We start from the raw sequence: 15,788 nt of genomic DNA on the forward strand, positions 1-15,788 counted from the left end.
TATGGCTTGCCCTGCTGGTTCCAGGGAAGGAAGGGGCTTCTTGGAGCTGTCTGGTTCAGACGGTAACCCAGAGGCTCAGTCCCACCCCAGCTGCCAGTTTCCTGGGCAGAAAAATGTGGGAGTCGCCACCTCTCCTGCCCTCTCTGCTTATGAAGAAATGAAGGCACCTGTGAGGCCATAGAGAGCAGGTACCTGGGTTCATGTGACTTTATTAATTTAAGCTGGGTTCAAATTCTCACCTTCTCCATGTCCTGACACCCCCCCCCCTCCAGAGGAAAGTTGTAGTGATCAGGATGCCAGGCCTTTGTTAGCATCCCTTATGTCCTTGGGGCAGATCCCTTCCCACCTGGCTCAAAGCACTAAGACTCTGAATGGGCCTTTACAATCATGGTTCCTGGCACCAGGAATACCTGTGGTGCTCTTAGTTCAATTTCCTTTCTACAAGGGGTGCTTGAGCAGCTCTGCTGGGCTGAGGAATGCCAGTGCCTTCAGTAGTACTTGGCAGTTTTTATGCAAATACTTGGCCAAGAACATCTATATAGGAAAAGCCTCTTCCTACCTCACCCTGCCCCCTTGGCCCCAGGTCTGCCTGTACTCCTTTGAGGGTCTTCAGGCCTACCTTGGTGAGGAGAGCTGGTTATCGGGGCTGAGGGGGATGTGTTCATCTCATAGAGCAAGTAGCAGGAGACTTACCATGAGCCCCACCAGGACTGCAGAGCTGCCATGCCCTGTCCATGGTCTTGGTTGAGTACTCCAGACAGCTGAAAGCACCAGTCTGGCTGGCCTGTTGCACATCTGTACTTTCCTCCATTGGTACTGGCTCCTGGAGCCCAAGCTTAGCATTCATACCTCTGTCCCTCACCTAGCCAGACACCAAATTTTCTAATCCTACTTAGAAACAAGATCCTGTATTCCTCCACTCAAACCTGAGGGGAATAGCTCAACCTGTTTCTGAACCTGGCCTGATGTGCCCCTCACAGCCTATGCCCACATCTACCTCCTGGGGTTAGCTCCAAGCTTCAGGCACAGTATATGCCTTTGCCCACCTCACTCTCCTGACCACTTTTTTCTTGGCCTGCTCTGCTTAGGTGATCTCATCCTTCCCTAGTTCTTTGTCCACCAGGACACTGGGAACAGAAGCACTTTATGTCTGTTATCTATTTAGTGGTGATGCTAGCTGTCAAGGTTTTAGAGGAGAGAGAGGTTTTCCCATAACAGACACGTTCCCATTATTATTGCTCCAGAGTGCCCCAGATATATCACACCTCTGTCCACTGTCCCCACCATTATAGCAGCTGGGCCTTGCACACAAATTTTATTCTTCTGCCTGCCTTCTCCATTATTTCAGCTTCTTCACTGGTATTCTATCAACACCTTGTTCACTGTACCTCCCCCATTACAGCTTCTAATTTTCCACATAACTTTTCTTCACCACCACAGCTCCTGGGTCCCCTTGATGTCTTACACCTGACACCCTTCTCCATCAAAACCAGCTTCTAAGTCACCTATGAATCTTGGTTGCATTATAACACCAGCCAGGTGTTATAGGAGGCCAGGGCTCACCAAGTGGGGGTTGGTTTACTGCACTAAGCCCCTTGCACCCAGAGGGCACAAAGAAGAGTGGGACAAGGGTTTCTCTTGTCAGTGCCTGGAACTATGTGTCATTCAGGCATTCAACAAACATTTGTTTAGTGCTGTATGCCAGGCACTTTCTAGACATTGGGATACAGCAGTGGATAAAACAAAGATCCCTGTCCTCCTGGGGCTTGTGTTCTGCTAAGATGAGACCCAAGATAGAGATAAACACAATAAGTAAATTGTATGTTAGAAGTTGATCAGTGCTATCTTCCAAAGGTAAAGAATAGGGCCAGGTCTGGGGATCTGGAATGATGAGGGTGCAGGTAGGAATTTTTTTATTTTTAGAGATGGGGTCGCTAGGTTGCCCAGGCTGGCAGGCTGATCTGGAATTCCAGGCCTCAAGCAATCCTCCCACTGCAGTCTCCTGAGTAGCTGGGATTACAAGTGCTATCCACCGCGCCCAGCTGGAATTTTTAAAAAGGGTAGTCAGGGAAGGCTTCCTAGAGAAGGTGACTTTGAAGTAAGCACTTGGAAGAAGTGAAGGGATGAGGCATGTGGATCTAGGGCAAGAGCTTTCCAAGTAAAAGGAACAGTAAGTGCAAAGTCCCTGAGGCTGGATTGTGCTATCCTTATTCAAGAACAGTTACAAAGGAAGCTAGTATGGCTGGAGTGAGTGAGAGGAAGGGTAGGAGATGAGGTCAGTTAAATGACCCAATCTTCTAGGCTGCGGTGAAGACTGGTCTTTGTCAAGTATTTCCACTCCCATCATGGCCCAAGAAAACTTTGCTAATATAAATCTCACTGAAAATCCTAACTGGTAGGCCCAGGCTGCCATAAAGGGAAGTCCAGAAGAGGCGTGGTGGCTGCCTTTGAACTGGGGAGCAGTATAAGTATGTTCCAGAATGTCTGCGGAAGGCTGCAGCCATTTGAGCAGGACTTGGGAATTAGTGTAGGAGTTAGGCAGAGAGGAGTGAGGGATTAGGTCTGTTTGACAGTGCTTAGCACGCAACAGGCACCCAATAAAGAAAACGGAAATAAAACCGCGGATTGGGGGAGCCACGGGAAGGGGCTGTGGTGGGCAAGAAGAGGCAGTTGAGAGGTAGCCTGAAAACCCTATTCGGGTGCACAAGCAAATACTCTAGTGTGGTGGAAGGAAGCCCCACCCCAATCCAAAGTTACAAGCATGCGCAGTAACGAAGCCCGCCCTTCTAAGGGTCCGCCTTTCTTTCCTCTCTTCTCAGCTTAGGTTCCGCCTCAGGAGGACCGCTGTATGAAATAGGGGCATTTAAGGGGGGACAAAACCCAATTGAGCGCTCTTTTGGCCAATCACCTTGCGGAATGTTTGGCCTATAGTGAAACGGAAGCTCAGAGTAAAAAGTAGTCGCCCCCACTGTAAAAACCAATGAAAACCGGGCGGGGGCGGGGAGGGCGTGAAATCACGCCTCTTCAACTCAGCCACGCCCTTCATTCTTGCGCTGCCTCACCGCAGGGAGCAAATTTGATTGGCTGGGTGACAACCTCAAAGGGCGGGGCTGCACACGTTCACAGTGGGAATGAGCTAGCGGTGGAGGGCGGCAGTTAGGCGGGGCTAGACCGTCCTATCTAAGGTGGTAAAGGCCAATGATTATCCAGGCCGCCTCTCCTAGAAAAGTCATCTCGCGAACCTTTAAAATTCCTGCCGTCCAAGGCACCTCGAGAGACTAGAACTTACTGCCTCGTTTCTCTTCCTCCTTGCAAAAGTCCCGTTTGCCACCATGGGGATGTACCAAGTGAGACCGAGTAGGGGCAGCGAGTGGTGACTAGCACGCCAGGTTATTGGCTGCTGCTCACCTCAGCGCTAGCAAACTTCTGGCAAGATTGGATCTGGGTATCAAACCGCCTCTACACTTCCTCCTGGCGCCGTTCGAGGGTCAGCGCCACATTCCCTTGCAGGCGCGCAATGGCCGCGCCCCCTCCCGCTGCGGACGGGTCTTTTGGTACACCCAGTCCGAGGTGAGTCCCCTCCTTTCCACTTCACCCTTTCCAGCGCGTGCGTGCGCATGCGCGGACCGCGGCGCGCGCGGCAGCTGGGCCGTTGGCTGTTCGGTCCTGGGATCCGCCGCGTCTCCGCGAGCAGTCGGCTCCAAGCCGCGAGCCGCCGTGAGCACTCGGATTCGAGCCGGCGCCAACGAGCCCGGGGGCATCGCCCGCAGCGGCCAAGCTCATGGCCGGCTGAGCGGGACGCCGCCTCCGCCTCAGCCGCCGCCGCCGCCGCCTCCTCCTCCTCAGCCGGCGGCGGCCCGGGCCCAGCAGCCATGGCCGAAGACTACTGGGACGGGCGCCTGCGGCGAACAGGAGGAGGAGGTCGCGCGGCCTCATCCCGGGCCGCCGCCCCAGGCGCCGCCGCGCCGACCCCGCGGCTCTGAGGCTGCTCGCGCGCCCCCGCCGGTGAGCGCGTCCCCGAGTCGTGGGTTGGGGGCTGCCCCACCTCCTACAGAACTAACCCAACCCCAAGCACCGCCCGGGGGTCAGGGCTGCCTGGCTGGCAGGTGCCCCCTCCCCCAGCGAGTTTCCCAGAATGCATCGGGGCGGGGGTCATTTGGGGCCTCCCTGACCTTGGCCCCGCCCTGGGCCCGTCCTGGGAGCTGGGAATGGGAAGTGCTATGGGTGCTAATGGGGAGCAGGCTGATCGAAGAACTAGAGGGTGTGGAAGTGGGTGGCAGAGTGGTGAAAGATTCGAGGTTTGCTAAAGGGGACCCGAGCTGTGCAGGGGTTGGAGCATGTAGTAATACGCCTTATGGCTGTGTAAAGTTTAAGGCCCAGTGTGTGCTAATGGAAGGGGGAATGCAGGGCAGGCGGTGGCACCTGAGGGTGTATAAAAGGGGTAGGGTGTCGAGAAGTTCCAAGATACGCTAATAGAGGTTATGGCTGTGGAGAGGCCCAATGTGTATTAATAAGGGATAGGGTAGTAGAGGTACCAGAATGTGCGCTAATAGGATCAGGGCTCTGAGGCCTCCTGTGTGGTGATGAGGATCGGGATGGTGTTAATGCTGTGTGTTTTTCCATGAAGGGCTGTGATGTGTGAGAGTACAGGGTGTGCTTATGGAGGGCAGGTAGTTGAAGGACTGCAGGGTTGTGTGTGCGCTAGTGGGGGTAATGGCTGTAGAGGGTGTGTGCTTGTGGTAATAAAAGTCTGGGTAGTGTGAGGCCCACTATATGCTAATGGGGTCAGAGTGGTGGAGGGACCTGAGGTTGTATAATGGGGCAGAATGAACCAGCGCTGGTATGAGAATTGTGTATATAGGTGGGGAGGAAAGGGGTGGTGGTGAGGGAAGTGCCTTAGCACTGACTGTTAAGAGGCTCAGTGCACTAAGGGTCAAGGTGGAGTGAGTGTGTCCATGAACACAGGGACTGTGAGACTCCAGGACATGCTAGGAAGGGGCAGGGTAACATGAAGTTCTTAGTAACTGCTAATGTAAGTTTAGAGCCATAGGGACACTTAAATGTGTGTCACTGGGGGGAGAATCAGCAGTGTGAGGTCTGGGATATGCCAGTGAACATCAGAACATTGTGAAGACTGTCCATGAGTTCCCAGGGAGTGCTAATGGGTGTAGAGCTGTGGAGGGGATTTAGTGTGTAACAAGGTAATAAGGGGGATCAGGGATATAAAGGGATCTAAGTGTGAACTAACAGGGGTTATAGCTGTAGGGGGGTTGAAGCAGAGGACAGAAATATGTGATGATTTGGGGGTGTGAAAATGGATTAGAGCCATGGAGGGCAGAAAGTATGTGCTAATAGGGGTCAGGGCTGAATGAAGACCTGTATGCACTAATGAAGGTCAGACCATTATAGAACAGTGTGTTTGTGTGTCCCTGGGGAATAGGATTGAGTAAGGATTCAGGATGTGCTAATAGGGAGGCAGGACTGTGAGACCCAGGGTGCCCTAATAGAGCTCAGGGTGGAGTGCAGGTCCAGCTTGTGTTGATGGAGGGGACAGGGTAGTGGAAGGAATGGAATGGGTGTTAATGATGGTCATAGCGATGAAGGGGCCTCAGTGTGGGCAAACTGGTCGGGGATCTTATCTGCAAGGTTCACTTTGGGTTAATGGGATTCAGGGCAGTGTGAAGGTCCAGTGACTGCTAATGTGGGTCAGCTGTAGAGTGCCCCAAGTGCATGTTAATAGGGGTCAGAATCATGGAGGGGGAACAATGGGGGGGTGTCAGTGCTATGGAGAAGTTAACCTGTAGCTAGGCCAAGGATAGTCCCAAGAATGGTGGCAAGAGTAACCTACAGGGGGCTGAGTGTATGCTAACAGGGTTCAGGTGATGTTATACAGCTTTGAATGCTGATATGGAGATAAATAGGGAAATGGTGGGTACTAGTAGGAGTTAAGATGTAGTGGGGCTTTCTTGAGGGTCTAGTGTGTGCTAATGGCAATCAGGACAGAATGAGGAGGTTTGTGTTTATCGGAGCAGTAGAGTGTGATGACTGAGTCCTTAGTAGTTGTAGTATGAACTGGCAAGAATCCTTGAGTATGAGAGTAGTCTAAGGATGGTGTGTGTCCTTGGGGATCAGGAAGGGCATGTGCCCTTTTTGAGGTGAAGTTGTATGTCCAGCTTCTTCCTCCTTCACTTATTCTGAAATCCAAAAAACTCAAGATAACTGAAATGATAATATTTAAAAATCTTGCTACATATAAATGTTCAAGTGTCTCTGTTCACAGAGACTTGGCTGGGCCCCCCGCCCGCTGTGAGTGCTTTGTGATATACAGATATTATACCCCATTTTCCTAAAATCCCCCCAAACTGAATTCTGGAACGTGTCCCACCCTTGGAGTTTCCAGTTACAGATCATGGACCCATGGCTCCTTCTGGTTCTCTCCCCATCCCCCATTCAGTTCTACTTACAGTATCCCCCAGCCTCTCCAATTCCTTGTCACAACATGCAAAGCAACTAGGTATCTGTGCCATATGGGGAGATTACACAAGGTAATCTTTGGGAGCTGGCCATGCTTCACCTACCTCAGCCTTAGGTCTAGTGTTCAGCCTCCCAGGTTGGAATTTTTTCTTGTTATCCTGGGTTCTTTGTAGATGGATCTCATCCTCTATTTGAGGTCTTTCTGTTGTACTGGCCCCTCTACCCTTCCTGGAGGCAGTGAAGCCAGGGGTAGGAACTGCTGGAGTAAACACCTGATTTCATGGTAACAGATGACCCATTTCTCTCCTTGAATCCAGCCCCGGCCTCATCCTCGACCTCCTATCTAGCTCTACTTCCCTTGGGCCCAGGGCCATCTTAGGCCCTGCTGTGAGTCCAGATGGTTCCTGGGCCAGGTCTTTCCCCCTCCTTGCTGATCCAGTGCCCAGGAGTAAGCAGAAGAAGGCTGGCCTAAGCTTTTTAGTGGCCCCATTCCCTCCAGCAGCCCATCTAGGTCATCTTCCTGTTCATGCCAGCATCACTGGGCCACCTTGTTTAGGGTTGTTCATGAGTAGCAGGGACTCACCACCTCAGCAGAGGTTAGTCCGAGGCCCTCAGACCCCTGATTCACTCATTTCTGACAAGAGCATTTTTTGAGCATCTACTCTGTGTCAGTCACTATTCTAGGTCCTCAGGATATAGCTGTGACCTAAACAGAAATGTACCCTGGCGGAGCTGATCTTCTAGTTGTGGCAGTGAGGAGACAGACAGTAAAGATTAAAGAAACCAATAAGTAGATGGTGTCATTTCTGAGGAGGTGATGAGTGCTGGGGGGATAATTGCCAAGGTGAGGGATGGTTGAGTTTTAAATAGAGCTATTTATGGGGACCTCATGAAAAAGGTGACCTTTGAGCAATGTCCTAAAGGGGAAGAGGAGTGAACTATTTTGAAATTTGGGGGAAGGGTGTTCCAGGTAGTGGAAATGGCCAGTGCAAAGGCCCTGAGGTGAGATTCTGCTGGGTGTGGTTGCAGAACAACTAGGAATGATAAAGGGGGAAGTGGGGCTAGAGGTAACATGGGCCAATGGAGTAAAGACCTGTGAAACACTGAGGACCAAGACATTTATTTGGGTGATAAGGGAGATCTAGGACATTCTCAAGTAAGGAGAAATGTGACCTGGCTTGTAAAAGTCTGGGCTAGAGGCCGGGCGCTGTGGCTCACGCCTGTAATCCTAGCTCTTGGGAGGCCGAGGCGGGCGGATTGCTCAAGGTCAGGAGTTCAAAACCAGCCTGAGCAAGAGCGAGACCCCGTCTCTACTATAAATAGAAAGAAATTAATTGGCCAACTGATATATATATAAAAAATTAGCCGGGCATGGTGGCACATGCCTGTAGTCCCAGCTACTCGGGAGGCTGAGGCAGAAGGATCACTCAAGCCCAGGAGTTTGAGGTTGCTGTGAGCTAGGCTGACGCCACGGCACTCACTCTAGCCTGGACAACAAAGTGAGACTCTGTCTCAAAAAAAAAAAAAAGTCTGGGCTAGACCCTAGGGGTTCTAACCCAGTCAAACCCTTCCAGCAGCCCTGAGGACAGCTGATGTGTATTGAGACCACCCCCCCACAAATCCCACCCAGTGGTTGGGTCTGAACAGGACCTTTCTTCCGGAACCCCCTACCTGGGTAGACCAGTGGGGTGGTCCACTAGTTGCCACGACAATGGTTACTGGGGGAGTTAAGAGGGTCCCTGTGGCCACTGCTTAAGCAGTTGGGGACGATGTGGAGCTGGTACCATCAGAACATGCCATCCTATGGGCGTCCCGTGTGCCGTATCAGTAGTACCACACTTCTCAACGAGCCCATTATCCCATCCTCGACTGGGTTCGTCACTGTTGTTGCTCCTGATGACACCTGCTGTGGAGTCCTCTGTTGCCCCAGTGATCCTCTCCCACCAGAGACCACCAATCTACCAACTGGGCCCTTGCCCTCAGCCAGCTCAAGTCTGAGCCAGGTGGGCTACTTAGGAACGGGGTCCCAAGGGACTGGCTGTGGGTTTCCAGAAATCCTGAGTGGTCCAGGGGTCCATAGTGGTTGGGTGGGCCCTGACATAAGTTCATGTCAGTATCCCCCACTAAGTTGTCATGGGTTTTAGGGAACCCATGGTGGTCAAGCAGATGCTCATGTGAGACCCATTCCTATTCATGCCCCTTGATCAGGTCACCATGGATCGGATGAAGAAGATCAAACGGCAGCTGTCAATGACACTCCGAGGTGGCCGAGGCATAGACAAGACCAATGGTGCCCCTGAACAGATAGGCCTGGATGAGAGTGGTGGTGGTGGTGGCAGTGACCCTGGAGAGGTCCCCACCCATGTTGCCCCTGGGGAACCTCGCTCTGGACGAGGCCCACTCAGCTCTGCACCAGGTGAGTCCACTAACTGCTCCCTCTCCCCTGCCCCCTGGCTGGTTCCCAGGTGCTACCTCCTGGCCAAGTTCCTTTTACTTAGACTTGTGTTATTTTCATTTTCCTTTCTTTATTTTCTTTCCCTTTCCTGCCCCCCATGTACACTCTTCTTTACTTTATCTCCCATCCTCTCTCAGTACCCTCTGTCTGTTTGTCCATCTGTGCCTCTTTCCTTGGCTTTATGCCCAGGCCCTAGGCATAAGGCCTTGACTGTCACAGCTGCCCCAAGGCTCTCTTTGCCCTTCTCCTGTACTCTGTAGTGGTTCCCTCAGGCCTTCCCAGGCCCATTAGCTACCTCTGATACCACCTATCTACTGGCTCTGGGTCAGTTACAGCCTCAGCTTGACCCTGGAATGGGGTGCTCCACTAGGTGACTTTTGTTGTCTTGAGCTTCCCTGGGCCCCACTACCCTCTCCCTGAGGGACTTCCGGCTGCTACAGGAGCCATGTGCACATATGTGTGTGATGATGGAATGTGTTGTGTGAGGGTGGGGGTGTCCTGGGCTTCCTGACCCCACCTGGCCTGCCCTCCCCCTCTCCCCGCCACCAGAGATTGTGCACGAGGACTTGAAGATGGGGTCTGATGGGGAGAGTGACCAGGCTTCGGCCACATCCTCGGATGAGGTGCAGTCTCCAGTGAGGGTGCGCATGCGCAACCATCCCCCACGCAAGATCTCCACCGAGGTGCTTAACCCCCTGTCTGGGTGGTGGAGGAGCTGGAAAAGGGGTTGGACCTGAAGAGGTGGAACTCATGGTCCTGTTTCTCCCCTGTCTTGCATGCTAGGACATTAACAAGCGACTATCGCTACCAGCTGACATCCGGTTGCCTGAGGGCTACCTTGAGAAGCTGACTCTCAATAGCCCCATCTTTGACAAGCCCCTCAGCCGCCGCCTCCGTCGAGTCAGCCTGGTGAGCATATTCTGTTCCTGTTCTTTCCTCCACCTCTCCCAGTCCCTTCCCCTGAGCCTGCTTCAACTTGCCTTCTTTAATCTACAGTCTGAGATTGGCTTTGGGAAATTGGAGACCTACATCAAGCTGGACAAGCTGGGTGAGGTGAGAGGGATAACCAGGAGGCCCATGGAGGGGATGGGGGTTAGTAGGAACTCTCTGCAATCTCTTAGCACCTCTCCTATCATACTTCCTCACACTCTAGGGTACCTATGCCACAGTCTACAAGGGCAAAAGCAAGCTCACAGACAACCTTGTAGCACTCAAGGAGATCAGACTGGAACATGAAGAGGGGGCACCCTGCACCGCCATCCGGGAAGGTATAGACCCATATCCCATCTGCCCCCGGACGCTCCTTGTGGTGCACACGCACATACACACACACACACACACACACACACACACACACTCTCTCTCTCTCTCCATGCTGAGAATAGAGACTGGGGGTTCTGGGATGCCCCCTCCCCAACACTCTGGCCTTCATGAGAATGTCTGTCACCCATATATTCAAGTAATAATCAGAGTAACCAGGATTTCATTCTTGTTTGGAGAAAAGGTGGAGGAATTGCAAACCAGGTACTTTCTTTGGTTCTGGGAGCATCCTTGAAAGTGCTCACCAGTTACTTGCCACAGCAGTTTCTAGTCAGAATATCACATGAAATGGATTTGAATTGCATAGAAATTGAGTGTGCCAATCCAGTTTCACACAATGCTGTAGGCCTGTGTACTGAAAGTTGGAGCAAGGCCCCTTTCCAGAAACTAAAAATAGTCTGAAGATCAAGTGTCACGAGTCTGGGGGCTGTAATCCCAGGTTCTTGCTTGGTACTCTTCTCTGAGCCTTATTTTCCACATGTGGAACATGGAGACACAATTTCTTTCTGGCATAGGGTGGGTTAGAGCCTTTGGCTGTGAGGCATTACCCCAAAGTGCCTGGGGAAAGAAGGAAACCCTGACTCTTCCCTCATCCCACTCCCATGCTTCCTGCAGTGTCTCTGCTCAAGGACCTCAAACATGCCAACATCGTTACGCTGCATGACATTATCCACACGGAGAAGTCCCTCACCCTTGTCTTTGAGTACCTGGTAAGGTTGGGTAGCAGTGGGTCCCATGGTGGGAGGTGGCAAAATGACCAGGAGCCACAGGATGTAACCCTCATTCCTGTACCACCTCTTCTTTCCTCAGGACAAGGACTTGAAGCAGTACCTGGATGACTGTGGGAACGTCATCAATATGCACAACGTGAAAGTGGGTATAGGGCAGGAAGTAGGGGGAGAAGGGGGGCCTCACCTACTCCACCTCACAGATCTCCCAGAAATGGACTTTTCCCATTTGGCTTTTTTCCTGGGAGCCCTTGGAGGGCACTGGGACTCTGTCCTCTTTTGTGTGTAACAAGGCTCTGGGCTCAGCTGGGTGCTGTGACTCACGCCTGTAATCCTAGCATTCTGGGAGGCCGAGGCAGGCGGATCACTCAAGGTCAAGAATTCGAAACCAGCCTGAGCAAAAGCGAGACCCCGTCTCTACTAAAAATAGCAAGAAATTAATTGACCAACTAAAAATATATATACAAAAAATTAGCCGGGCATGGTGGTGCACACCTGTAGTCCGAGCTACTCCGGAGGCTGAGGCAGGAGGATCGCCTGAGCCCAGGAGTTTGAGGTTGCTGTGAGCTAGGCCGACACCGCAGCACTCTAGTCCGGGCAACAGAGTGAGACTCTGACTCAAAAAAAAAAAAAAGGCTCTGGGCTCAGTGTCTGTGTTTGGGAGGGGAGCAGTGCCTGCTGGGGGTTGGGCTTATGAATATTCTTTGACCTCTGCCTGCCATTCCTGGGTCCCCAGCTGTTCCTGTTCCAGCTGCTCCGTGGCCTGGCCTACTGCCACCGGCAGAAGGTGCTACACCGAGACCTCAAGCCCCAGAACCTGCTTATCAACGAGAGGGGAGAGCTCAAGCTGGCTGACTTCGGTACTGTCAGCCTCCCCCTTCTTACCATTGATCCTCCAGCCTTACTATCCCAGCTTTCCTGCTCCCCGTGACCACATAGTCTCATTCCCTTCAGCCTCTCCAGACTTTGCCTAGGGTGCCCTCAGTCTCAGCTACACTTTCCCCAGACTTGCCAACAACCTCCTCATTCTGGCTGCTTCTCTCTGCTTCCTAGGCTTGGCACGGGCCAAGTCAATCCCAACAAAGACATACTCCAATGAAGTGGTGACACTGTGGTACCGGCCACCTGACATCCTGCTTGGGTCCACAGACTACTCCACCCAGATTGACATGTGGTGAGGACAGGTGGAAGTGTGGCAAGGGATATGTGATAAAGGGGGTGGTTTGGTCATAACAGCCACCCAGCCAACTGCCTCCCTGTTCACTGTGCCCTCTCTGCCCAGGGGTGTGGGCTGCATCTTCTATGAGATGGCTACAGGCCGGCCACTCTTCCCAGGCTCCACAGTTGAGGAACAGCTGCACTTCATCTTCCGCATCTTAGGTGAGGAGGCATGACCCTAGGAGTTGGAGGTACATGCAGGGAGGACCTGTGACATGTTAGAGTTAACTCCTCTTCCTGCCAGGAACCCCAACTGAGGACACATGGCCAGGCATCCTGTCCAATGAGGAGTTTAAGACATACAACTACCCCAAGTACCGAGCCGAGTCCCTTTTGAGCCATGCACCCCGGTAAGGCTGGTGGGTTGGGCACATGGGCATTAGGGGCCAGAGTGCCCAAACTCAATTTAATGCAGGTTCTTCTTGTCCTTGTGATAGACTTGATGGCGACGGGGCTGACCTCCTCACCAAGCTGCTGCAGGTGAGACCACCTTCCTGGGTCAGCCTTGGGGGTAAGGGATTCCAGGTGTAGGGGAACAAGGACCCCCCCCCCCATAGGGTCTGAGGTGGACAGGAAGAGAGACCTACTACTTGAACATTCTAATACTCCCCTCCCTCTCAATTCAGTTTGAGGGTCGAAATCGGATCTCTGCAGAGGATGCCATGAAACATCCATTCTTCTTCAGTCTGGGGGAGCGGATCCACAAACTTCCTGACAGTGAGTGGAGCTGGGGAAAGGACCAGCCAATGCAGGGACTGTGGGGAACAGGATTGCTGGGGACAGCTGGGTGGGTTGTGTAGGGTTCTGGCTATGCTGTCTCAAGCAGGGGGATATCCTTGATCACATATGTGATGGATTATGTTTATTATGAAAAAATTAATTTTTAGTTTTCATTTCCTTTTACTTTTCATGAAAATTTTCAAACATACATAAAAATCTTTTTCTAAATAGACATTTCCTTATATATGCTAAATATGTACAAATCTTAAGTATACAATGCAATGAATTTTCATAAACTAAACACACCCATGTAACCAGCACACAGATCAGGAAACAGAACGTTAGGATCCCCTTCCCCCCCCAAGCTCCCTTGTATCTCCTTTAGTTATTCCTGGCCGCCTTAACTACCATTTTGACTTCTAAAAGCATAAATAAGTTTTCCCTGTCCTTGTACTTTATAGAAATAGAATCACACAGAATGTTCTCTTTTTATATCTGGCTTTTAAAAACTTTTTAATATGGATATTTTTTAATTTAAATATAATAGACAAGTTAATGAGTCCCTAAGTACTCTAACAAGTCATCAATTTGTGGCCAATCTGGTTTTATCTATATTCTGATTATTTTGAATCAAATCCAATCCCATATATCATATTCATCCATAAATAATTTCAGCATATACCTCTAAAATATTTTTTTAAACATAACAGTATTACAGCTAAAAAAATTGACCCACTTTCCCTATCTCCCCACTAGATTAATATATAAATCAGATCCCAAACATCATCCCTCACCTAGACTTAACAGGTGGTAACTACAATACCATTAGCATACTTGACAAAATTAATAATGATTTCTTTGTGTCATATAATGGTCCATATTCCCTCTTCCCTAGTTGTAGCTGGTTTGTATATGGAATTATTTGACATATGAAAGTCAAGCCTCTCAATGGGGCAACTTTTTCTAATTCTCCCAATGGGATCATATGGGGGCTGGTCCTGGATGGCTCCATGGGTCATTCCACTTCTGTATCTTCTCCACTCACAGCTACTTCCATATTTGCACTAAAGGAGATTCAGCTACAAAAGGAGGCCAACCTTCGGTCTTCTTCAATGCCTGACTCAGGTAGGTGTGGCCCCTTGTTTTCTCCCTGCCCTATCCACCTACCTGCTTGCCCAACAACAGCCATCCGCTCTGCTTTCCCCCGCAGGCAGGCCAGCTTTCCGCGTGGTGGACACCGAGTTCTAAGCTGAGTTCTAAGCCACAGACCGAGGCCCCAGCAGGCAGCAGCTGGAGGGATGCCACACCCCTCACAGGGCAGCCCCAACTGTATCATCCCTGCTTGCTGCCTGCCTACCTGCCTGAGCCATGTTCGCCTGCCCACTTGTCCCCTGTTGCCCACCCGAACACCCGACCATTGGCCTGTCAACCCACCCATTGGCCTGTCTGCTGGGTGCTAACAAAGCTCTCATCACTCCTTCACCTGGTCTGTCTGTTTGTCTCCGTCTCAGTAGTTGCCGGCGGACAGCATGGCCGTGCCAGCCTCCCACACTGAGGCCAGGCCTACCCCTCCTCGTCATACCTTACCCAGGACCACTACCCCACGGCCAGCCAGGGTTCTGGAGCTAGCCCAGGCTGGGGACCTCAACTCAGACAAGATGGTGGTGATGCCTTGGGTCTGAGGCATCCCCTGTGCCTGCTTTCCTGCCTGCCCCACCTGCCTCATGTTGTGTGAGCCTTTTTTGTTTGTTTGTTTGTTTCATTCATTGTTGTTTTTTTTAATTATTTTAAATGAGGTTTTCATTTTTTTAAATGCAATATCTCTGTATACAGACTGGCTGGGCCCCACCCCCTGTGTGTGGCTCTCTCACAGTATTTTGTGCAATGAAGCCCCGCTCCCAGCCTTTCAGAGGCAGGGATACAGCCCCTATTTGGAACCCTGACCATCACCAGACCCTGGGATCGGCTATGGGAAAGCATGCCACAGCCACTCGCCTTCCTACCCCCGCCTGCCATCCCCAGCTGCAGGGGGATCTGGGGACTACCGGAGACTCTGGGAAATGGACAAGGTGGGGGGCCCCACTCTTTCCCTCCTGCAGTCCCGTAGCCGGGGCCTCCTTCCTTCTCAGGGTCTCCCCAGCCCAGCCCTCTTGCTCCCATCCCACTCGGTGCTGTTGAGTAGGGGCCCTGCTAGGAACTGACCAACTCAGTGAGGAGCCATAGTGTGTATATGTACACAAGCAGGGTCAGAGGGATATGTGAGGGGTTGTGCCCAGGTGTTGCCCTCTAACCCCTAGGGAGGGTGAGACAGGGCAGGGACAGTCTCTGGGGTCAGTTCCTGGATGGGTGGTTACCTCCCCTTCCTCCACCTTAAGCCCTGGGGCCCTGAAACGGGGTGGGAGGGCAGGGGTGGGAGCCCTCCTAATGGGGATTGGGGGGTTGGGTTCCTGAATGCACCATATTCGCTGTATGAAATATTAAAAAGTCTAAAGTGAAAAGCCTGATTGCAAATCCCTGTGGGGGGATGTATTAAGGAGTGTATACCTCAAGCTGGGATGATTACTGGGACCTTGTAGAATTCATACCTGGTCCCCATTGTCTAGGAGAGCACTGAAAGTGGGCCCAGGGACACATGAGAGGTATGAGAAAGGCATGTGAGGGATTACACACGTAGCAGTGGAACATCAAGTTGAAGCAGGTAGGGCAGGCTGAATAGTGATGAGCTGAATCAAGCAGAGAGGGGAGTTAGATTTACTCTAGAATATTAGGAAGACAGATAGAGGGTGTAGGCAGGAGTGTGTAGAGAGGCTGTTTGAAAGATACCGGAAGGTCTAATAGAACCAGGGACAGGGAGATGAGACAAAAAGACTCAG

General features: G+C 51.7%; 1 protein-coding gene across 10 annotated transcripts; it reads left to right on the forward strand.

Annotated features, from left to right (window-relative positions):
* Window positions 1–3,108: 3,108 nt before the first annotated feature.
* CDK16 (cyclin dependent kinase 16) lies at window positions 3,109–15,413 on the forward strand. 10 transcript variants are annotated; one of them, XM_012749690.2, is made up of 16 exons: window positions 3,109–3,570; window positions 8,683–8,890; window positions 9,479–9,612; window positions 9,713–9,838; window positions 9,926–9,982; window positions 10,083–10,197; window positions 10,865–10,959; window positions 11,060–11,122; window positions 11,714–11,837; window positions 12,031–12,151; window positions 12,260–12,357; window positions 12,440–12,545; window positions 12,633–12,675; window positions 12,822–12,912; window positions 13,963–14,040; window positions 14,427–15,413. In XM_012749690.2, exons 2-16 carry the CDS (start codon window positions 8,689–8,691, stop codon window positions 14,468–14,470), a joined length of 1,497 nt encoding a protein of 498 aa, XP_012605144.1. In that variant the 5' UTR covers window positions 3,109–3,570; window positions 8,683–8,688; the 3' UTR covers window positions 14,471–15,413. The 10 variants fall into 10 exon arrangements, with proteins under 10 accessions (XP_012605144.1, XP_075855522.1, XP_012605146.1 ...); XM_075999407.1 differs by having other exon boundaries at window positions 14,430–15,413; XM_012749692.2 differs by lacking the exon at window positions 14,427–15,413 and adding an exon at window positions 14,126–14,397.
* The last annotated feature ends 375 nt before the right edge of the window (window positions 15,414–15,788 follow it).

Source organism: Microcebus murinus, chromosome X (genome assembly GCF_040939455.1).
Source record: "Microcebus murinus isolate Inina chromosome X, M.murinus_Inina_mat1.0, whole genome shotgun sequence".
Classification (NCBI taxonomy): domain Eukaryota; kingdom Metazoa; phylum Chordata; class Mammalia; order Primates; family Cheirogaleidae; genus Microcebus; species Microcebus murinus.